This window comes from Glycine max, chromosome 7 (genome assembly GCF_000004515.6).
Source record: "Glycine max cultivar Williams 82 chromosome 7, Glycine_max_v4.0, whole genome shotgun sequence".
NCBI lineage: Eukaryota > Viridiplantae > Streptophyta > Magnoliopsida > Fabales > Fabaceae > Glycine > Glycine max.
This window is the reverse complement of record NC_038243.2, coordinates 11366965-11376451: the sequence shown is the minus strand read 5'-3', so window position 1 is coordinate 11376451 and position 9487 is coordinate 11366965. Positions and strand designations below refer to the sequence as shown.

Below are 9487 nucleotides of genomic sequence, written 5' to 3'. Positions count from 1 at the left end.
ACAAAAAGAATCTTAGCCGTCATTGGCCAAAAAATAGTCTCGATAGCTATCGACAAAAAAATCCTAGCTGACTTCGATCGAAAAGTAGTCTCGATCGATGTTGGTTGGAAAACATTATCAACCGACGTCATCCAAAAAAATCTTAGCTGGCGTTGACAAAAAAATAGCCCTGATCAAAGTCACGCGAAAAAACCCTTGTTGACATCGTTCAAAAAATAGCATCGGCCGACATCTACTAAAAAACTTCATCAACCAACATTGGCCGAAAAAACTATAGACGACATTGACCAAAAATAGCCCTCACCAAAGTTGGCCCAAAAAATCCTAGTTGGCATTGTCCAAAAAATAACATCGACTGACGTTGGCTAAAAAATACCATTAGCCAACATTGGCTGAAAAACTCCAGCTGACTTTTGTCGAAAAATAGTTCAAGCTGACATCAGTAAAAAAAAATTACCGACCAACGTTGGAAAAAAATCTCGAGCCGATGTTTGCCAAAAAAATAGTTTTGACCAATGATGACCGAAAAAAATCATGGCCAACGTTGATTGATAATTGCCCACAATTTTTTTTATTAAGTTAGATCAATTTTGATCTATTAAGTATTGTCCAAAAAATCCTAGTTGGCATTGTTCAAAAAATAACATCGATTGACGTTGGCTGAAAAACACCATTAGTCAATGTTGGCTGAAAAACTCTAGCTAACTTTTGTCGAAAAATAGTTCAAGCCGACATCGGTAAAAAAAAATTACCGACCAACGTCGGAAAAAAATTTTGAGTCAATGTTTGCCAAAAAAATAGTTTTGACCAATTATGACAAAAAAAAATATGGCCAATGTTGATCGATAATTACCCACAAATTCTTTTATTATTAAGTTAGATCAATTTTGATCTATTAAGTATTTATTAGAGGATCCATTGAATTTAAAAAATTATCGAATGAATCATCAACTGTTCATAAAATTAAATGGATGGATTAGGATCTATCCTTTTTTTTTTTGTAATGAATGGATTTATTGTGAATGAATTGAATAGATGATAACTAAATAAATTCATTTTATACCCTTAATATAAGCCTAACTTCAACAATTGTACGTCGATTAGTATAAGTACGCCTTATGGATAAGATACTCTCATGTTGATAGACCTCATGGTAGTTTTTTCTTGGGGTGGAGTGGAAAACAATGAATTTTTCCCAACTGTGGGTGTACTCGTGAATTCTGGTAGGAATTGTGATGGACTTTTTGTATATACTATTCCCTTTTGATTTTATATATATATAAAAAGTTATCTTGTATTTTAAATATAAATATAAATAAATCTAACTAATTTTACTTTTATTTAATGATATTATTCTTAAATTATACTTCACTTAATTATAATTTTATTTTCAATGACCTTTTTTTATTTATCATAACAAATTTTAATAAAAAATATTTTAGAAATAATTTTATTTTTACTTGAAATTAATTATTTTTATTTGTATATGAGTACAAAAATAATACTAGCTCTTTATTTAGCATCATCTGTATGCATTGTGGCTTATAAATGCAAAACAACCGGCAGGGGGAGGTGTTTATGTTTGTTCTTTTATGTTTCCATGTACATATTTGTGGGTATTCCTAGTACCTTTATCAATATATTTGTGTTCCTTTTGCTGAAAAAAAATTTAATTTTGATTTGAAAACAATATACCAAAAACATCTCTTAGTATGTACCTAAATTTAATCCTTAAAAAATATGTGTATTTTTATTAAAATGTATTGACTAAAAACATATCTATTCTTTTTAGAAATTAAAATCAATTTTGATATATTTTAAAGACAACTATTTTACCCTTCTTTAACATATGAAAATATGACGTGGCATCTTCAATGTATCAGCATCAACGCCTTCTACTTCTACTGTAAAATTAATTGAATAACCTAACATAACAACTGTCACACTCATAAATTAAATACAGTGGCATGAAGTCTTCGTGAGTTGGCCAACAAAATAAAAGCAGAGAAATTGAGTAAGGTGGCAGCTATTAAAGATAAACCAGAAACACTGCACACTGCATTATCTCCCGACGAACAGGTTCATTCTCATCTTGTTTTTCTTTTTTCATTTTATCTATTTTGGTGTTATAAATCATAGTAATGTCTGCTATTTCTTGCTCTTTAGTGATTTATTGCTTGTTCTGTATTTGCAACTTCTCTAAGCTACATAATTGATTAGCTATTTGATGGGACATACTAGCCACTCCTCGTGTCTTTAGTTCTAAAATGCTTTCTTTTTCATACTATATCTAGTGTCTTTCTTTAGTTCTAAACTGCTTTCTTTTTCATATTATATATCTTTCTTAGATAGTTATTAAGTTCTAGGCCATTTGGGGAACTGATGAAACTTGTTTTCGGAATGGTTGGCAACCGATTTCCTTTCAGATACACGTTTGTACTTTGTAGAGTGAAGGTGTGAAAAACTGAAACAGCGATCATATTTCATCACTCACTTATTTTAAATACCCCATCAATAATTTTTATTTTTTTATCTTTCTATCATTTTATTTTTGTCACATCATATCAATTATCATATCTATATTTTTTCTTTTTTTTGGCTCTCTCTTTTTAGGTGTCAAAAAATCTTTTTCCAAGCTGAAAATGTTGCAGAGTAAAGGATACTCGGCTTTGTGATTTATAGCTAGAACTAGAAGAAGAAAAAATATATTTGGATACTCCAAATGCTATTTAACACAGTGAGAAAAAGATAAAAGAAAAAAATATAATTAGTTATATGTTGTGATAAAAAAAGATAGATAAAAGGTCAGACTTAATAATAAGATATTAAAAATAATGAAGTGTTTAAGTATCATCATTACTACAATAATTTAACTGAACTGTTTCTTTTTAATAAAGCATTATTTTGCACAACACATTTTTCTTTCTATTTTCATGTGCTTTATAATATAAAAAAAAGCATAACAATTGGCTTCCTATGAAGAGGTGGCAAAACCATATATCTGGCTTGATGGGGCTGCTCCATGCAAGTCATGGGTTATAGTGAATTAAAAACAACCAAATTTGTTCCGGTTTAGACTTAGAAGAGCCTGATATAGGTCCACCCCATGGTGGAGTGGATTGGTATGGAAAAAGAAAGCTAATAGAGAAAAAATAAATAAAGTAGATAAAGAAAGTGATAGATGTATAGGTAAAATAATAAAAAGAGAGACATAAAGACAAGAATAAAGTAAAAATAACATATATGAAAAGAGAGAATAAATGTATAAATATAATTTGTCCACTTAAAAAATGAGGTTTAAAGTTGAGGAAAGCCTAATATTTTGGACCTTTCTCTGGTTTTTCAAACTTGTCTGGACTTAGATATGATCAAACCAAATTAAAAAGGTTTATATTTAATTTGAGTTTAGAATGAAAAACTCAAGTCTTCCCTTTTATCAAGTGAGTTTTTGCTAGCACGATTTATTTTGTCACATTTATTCTTGTGAGGCAGGTCTTGCAATAACTTGTTTCTTAATCAAATCTTTAATTTGAAAAAGCAAAAGCAAAGTGTTGTTGATGAATTTCACAGGTGCACAGAATTATGACTTGTTTGATTTTGGTTCCTGTATATTAAGGAAAATGATTTGAGAAACCCAAACTTTTGCACCAAAATAAGGTAGAAGCAATAATATATGTAAGTACAATAGATAATATAGATATAATAAATATTAAGGATAGGTATTCGAAATAATTGAGTGTTGTTGTATCACTACTCAAATAGTAACATTTTAAGTTGAAGTTGTGTTGCTAGAACAATGGCACATGCCAATGAGATGGTGAAACATGTCATCGACATTGGAGAACTACAAGAACTAAGGTTGTCTCAGCGTAGCATCTACAAGGTTCCTCACAATCTCCGAAAGGTAAAGGAAGAACCCTACACTCCTCAGTGCATCTCAATTGGCCCAATTCACTTCAACAAACAAGAATTCATGCCAATGCAAGAGCACAAACTGAGATACTTCCAGTTCTTCTGGAACCGTGTCTCAAATGAACAAGCCATGATGAACTACAAAGACTACCTCAAGACGAAAGAACGAGAGATTCGACAATGCTATGCAGAGAAGTTCCCTGACATGGCCAATGAGAAATTCGTGGATATGATGCTGTTGGATGCTGTGTTCATCATGGAACTTTTCTTGAGAAACTGTCACAATAATTCGTTTGGAGAGAGTGATGATCTCATCTTGACACAATCCTGGCTCGGCAGGAACATCACTAGGGACTTGATCCTGTTGGAGAATCAAATACCCTTTTTTGTGCTGCAGAAGCTTTATGATAATGTTGTCCCTGATGAAAACAAGAAGAAAGAACACACTTGCTTTGTGCACCTTGCCATTGAGTACTTTGCATTCTATGACAACCAAACGTGTTCTTCTCATGAAAGTGATGAAACCAAGAAAGATAGGTTTGAGGAGCCAAAACACTTCACTGATCTGATAAGGTGTTTCTACCTTCCCACCGAGCGCGAAAGCGGTTGTGCTCGCCATGTTCTAAGAACAGCAACAAAGTTGCACGAATCAGGAGTGTGCTTTGAGAAAGGTGATGTGAAGAGAAGGTTGCTAGACATAACCTTTGAGAAGACACCAATTCTGAGTTTGTTTCTTTGCTTTGGTTGCTTTCCATACTTGGACCATTTCAAGGCACGTTTTAGGATCCCCCAATTGAAGTTGGACCACACAACTGAATGTGTTTTCAGGAACCTCATTGCCTTTGAACAGTGTCACTATCCCGAGAAGCCTTACATTTGCAACTATGTTTCTTTGCTTGATTCTCTTATACACACTAAGCTTGATGTGGAGTTTCTGGTTGAGAAGGAAGTGATTGTGCATGAATTAGGGAGTGATAAGGAAGTGGCAACTCTTGTTAATGGTCTATGCAAACATGTTGTGACAAACTCAACGTCTTACTATGAAACAATAAATAAGCTCAACGAGCATTACGTGAGCAATTGGAACCACACTGTGGCTGCATTGAGGTTGGTGTACTTCAAAGACCTTTGGAGGGCAAGTTCCACTGTGGTGGGGATTGCTGTGCTCGTTTTCGCTGTGTTCCAATTCCTACGTCTAGTGGGTGTTGTCTTCTACTCTCCTAGAATGTCCAAAATGTAATTACTAAACTCAGTTTGGATTATTATGTTAAGAGTTTAATTTAACAATGAAGTGACTCATGTAAATTTAAATACTTACTTTAACTTTAAACAAACGATGTAGAAATTTAGTGTGGGAGTTATTTTAGAGATATTAAAATTGATACTTACTGGTCTTTTTTATTGGATGAGTTAGGACAGTTAGTAGGTATTTGACATGAGAAAAATATATATTTTTTCGCTTAAAATAATGTTACGTTCAGTTTTCATTCTGAACAAGTCTAAAACCATTAAAACTGCACTTTCTCACAAGTAAAGAAAGGCAAGAAAACAATACGTATCTATATGTCGTCATTGATATAAGAGAAGTTAGAGGAGGTATAAACATAAAAGGAATAGCAATGTCACCCAAAGGAAACTTCAAGAGATTCAAGTATGGATCCAGATAAGAGTTTTTCAAATTAATACGCTGACAATTGATATAAAAAAGGTTAGGGATATCATACTTCTTTATTAAAGATAGGTTTTCTAAGTTTTCTTGAACTTGTAACAGAGGTGTAAATGTTGGGCCCACAAGCGTCTGCATCCCTTTGCAATGTTATTATGGAAGATTTATAGACCAATTTAAAAATGACAAACCACACCGGTACCCCCTTCCCATTCTTGCATAGAACCAAGACCAAGAGAAAAAACATCAAATTATTAACACTTAAAAAGTAAATCATCACCATATAAACACTCAATTTTGTTTAATTCTTTTCTATTTATTTTATCTATTTTGTATTCGAAAAAATATTGATAATGTTGTTATATGGAAGGACAAAGCAAAAACAAATTAACTGAAAAAGATATGGACATGCAAAAAATATAAGACTATTTTTTATAACTGTAAGCACACATATTACAAAGATTTCACTGATTTTTATACAGCCAAAGCATAACTGAACTTATTCATCTCCATAACAGAGAATAAGTGAACTTAAAATTAAAACATAACAGAAAACATTACTATAATATCAAGGCTCTATGCCTATTGACACTTAATAATTTAGTAACCTTCATAGCTGAATAACTAAGGTGTATTTGCTAACAGATAAAATCAGAACCAGTGCGTTAGACAAAGTCCAAACTATTTTGTTGCTTAATATTATAAAGAGTGGAGACTGAGGATGTTCAGGGTCATATTTTTTATGCTTGCCCTTTTCTTAGTGAAGATCAAGAGTTCTTTACTTGCGTATCCTCTTTTTGCTTGTTTTGGTCATGAGATTGACACAATACACAACAGAACGCACATTGTTGTTTTATTCACCTCACCACTTTTTCTCGCTCACTTACTACTCACAACTCACTACTCTCACAAACGGAGACAACAGAAGAAGAGAGAGGAGGGAATCCATGTTCACTCTACACTCTCTCGCAGTATAATTATCAGCTAGGAGCCACATCCACTCTTCAACACAAGAGACTCTCATCTGTTGGGATTTAATTCTAAATATAGGGATTCAATCAATCAGCCTAATTTTATTCTAACAGATAATTGTCAATCCTAACCACATGCTTTCTATTCATGTAGAGAGAAAGTACTGTACATAGATAAATAAAACCCCTTTGTGTTCCCATCCTCAAAATCATACTGAAAACTATATGCGGAAGCGTATCTGGATTAGTATAATGGAATGATGATGATGAAATGTTGATTAGAAAATTGGTTTTATGACCTTCCAATTGCAGAGAGCCCTTCTTTTCTTTCTCCAAATTTGATAATTATAATTTGGTCCCTCATCAAAGTATAATATCACCTGTATCTACACAATTATCCTTTCATGACATATATGCCCTTAGCCATACTTTTATATTGATTAGACCAATTTAATATTCTGGCTAATTATATAATGACCCTAACTCATTCAATTATGTGATATATATATATATATATATATATATATATGTATAACCCAAAATTGCTAACAATCTCCCACTGGTCAATATATATATATATATATATATATATATATATATATATATCCTTACAATCCTTATGAATGTGTTAAACTTTATGAGCTCAAAATTTGTCATTACATGTCTTAAGCATATTCCAAAAATCTTGTCCATTGATTACATCCGCATGTAGAACCAAAGCAGTTTTCATTGTATCAATCACAACTAAACTCATCAATGATCACTAATGCTGACAGAATCAAATGACATAGACTCATCATGAAATGTGTAGCATGAAAATTACGTGAAGGTGGTCTATACACGTCTATTTTGAACTGGTCATACTTTACCTCAATGAGATCATTTAATAACCTTAATGTACAAAGTGTAATAACTGAATAATAAACCATATATATTTAACCAAATATATCCAAAAGTCAATGTATGCATACAAAATGCATACAAAAAAATCTAACAGAGAACATAAAATACATAAAAATGAGTAACTCCCACTAAACCAAAAATTTCTCGAACTGTAAAACACCCATGTGAGCAACATGCTCATGAAAGACCTTGGGTGGAAGTCCCTTAGTAAGAGGATCTGCTATCATGGAGTTTCTCCTTATGTGTTCTATGAAAATTAGTGCACTTTGTACCCTTTCCTTAACAACTAGGAACTTGATGTCAATATGCTTTGACTTGGTCGAGCTCCTATTGTTGTTAGAATACAATACAGCTGATTTGTTGTCACAATATAACTTAAGCGGTCTTTCAATTCCTTCCATAATTTGTAGCCCCGTGACAAAATTTCTCGGCCATATTCCATGATTTGATGCCTCAAAACATGCTACAAATTTTGCTGCCATGGTGGATGAAGTAGTAAGGGTTTGCTTGGCACTGCACCAAGAAACCGCACCGCCAGCTAACATGAAAATGTAACCTGAAGTGGATCTCAAACTGTCTAGGCATTCCGCAAAATCCGAATCAGAATACCCAGTGATCTCCAACTGATCTGACCTCTTGTATGTGAGCATATAATACTTTGTTCTCTTCAAATACCTCATAACCCTTTTGGCTGCTTTCCAATGATCCATTCCTGGATTGCTTACATATCTGCCTAATACCCCAACTATGTATGCTATATCCGGACGCGTACATACTTGGGCATACATCAAACTCCTTACAGCTGATGCATAGAGAATCTTCTGCATTTCCTGAATTTTCAAATTTCCTTTTGGGCACTGTTTGAGACTAAACTTGTCTCCCTTAGCAACTGGAGTATCCCCAAATTTACATTCCTGCATGTCAAACCTTTTAAGTACCTTTTTGATATAGCTCCTTTGTGATAATCATATAATACCCTGAGATCGATCTCAGTGTATCTAAATTCCTAATACAAAGGAGGCATCACCAAGATCTTTCATTTCAAAGTTTATTGATAGAAATCTCTTGGTTTCGTGCAACATGCCTATATCATTAGTGGCAAGCAGTATGTCATCAACATATAAGACCAGGAAAATGTACTTGCTCCCACTGAATTTGTGATACACACAATCATCAACAAGATTTATCTCGAAACCAAATGAGAGAATTACTTGATGAAATTTGTGGTACCATTGATGAGATGCCTGTTTTAGCCCATAAATGGATTTTGTTAGTTTGCAAACCATATTCTTTGGGTGTCCTGACACAAAGTTTTCTAGTTGCACCATATAAATTGTCTCATCAATGTTGCCATTGAGAAACGTCGTCTTAACATCCATTTGATGAAGCTCCAAATCATAATGTGCAACAAGAGCCATGATTGTCCTAAAAGAGTCTTTCGATGAAACTGGAGAGAAAGTCTCTTTAAAGTCAATCCCTTCCTTTTAGGTATAGCCCTTCACCACAAGACGAGCCTTATACCTCTCCATATTACCATTGGAATCCTGCTTGGTCTTAAATATCCATTTGCAATCAATGGGTTTCACACCTTCTGGTAATGGGACAAGTTCCCAAACTTTGTTGTCTTGCATGGACTTATACTCCTCATTCATTGTTTCAATCCACTTTTCTGAGTTGGAATCTTGCATGGCTTGATGGAAGTTGACTGTGTCATCTTCCATCATACCATTATTTTCCTCATATTCCTAAAGAAATACCACATAATAATCTTGAATAACACTTCTCCTTTCTCTTGTAGATCTCCGCAAAGGTATTGGCTCATGAAGCATAGGTTCTTGAGGATCTTGAGTTTGTTCTTCATGAATGACCAAATTATCTTGAGTGGGGGAATTCAATAACAATATCTTGTAGAGATTCCGAATTTTCTTTATCAAAAGCAATTGTATGAATCGGTTCTAGAATTGTTACTGATTCTTCCTTTAAGACAAAGTCTCTAACCTTATTCTTCCCCCCAAACTCAATATTCTCAAAGAAT

The 9487-nt window shown here is 33.3% G+C and overlaps 2 protein-coding genes across 3 annotated transcripts; one reads left to right on the top strand and one right to left on the bottom strand.

The window, feature by feature from the left end:
* Nucleotides 1-1988: 1988 nt before the first annotated feature.
* On the top strand, nt 1989-5257 carry LOC102661580 (UPF0481 protein At3g47200). Of its 2 annotated transcripts, none has more exons than XM_006583479.3 (2): nt 1989-2079; nt 3793-5257. In XM_006583479.3, exon 2 carries the CDS (start codon nt 3797-3799, stop codon nt 5150-5152), a length of 1356 nt encoding a protein of 451 aa, XP_006583542.1. In that variant the 5' UTR covers nt 1989-2079; nt 3793-3796; the 3' UTR covers nt 5153-5257. The 2 variants fall into 2 exon arrangements, with proteins under 2 accessions (XP_006583542.1, XP_014633407.1); XM_014777921.2 differs by having other exon boundaries at nt 1997-2079; nt 3781-5257.
* Nucleotides 5258-7580: 2323 nt separating this feature from the next.
* On the bottom strand, nt 7581-8372 carry LOC121175186 (secreted RxLR effector protein 161-like). Its single transcript, XM_041017485.1, has one exon. It carries the CDS (start codon nt 8370-8372, stop codon nt 7581-7583), a length of 792 nt encoding a protein of 263 aa, XP_040873419.1.
* Between the last annotated feature and the right edge of the window lie 1115 nt (nt 8373-9487).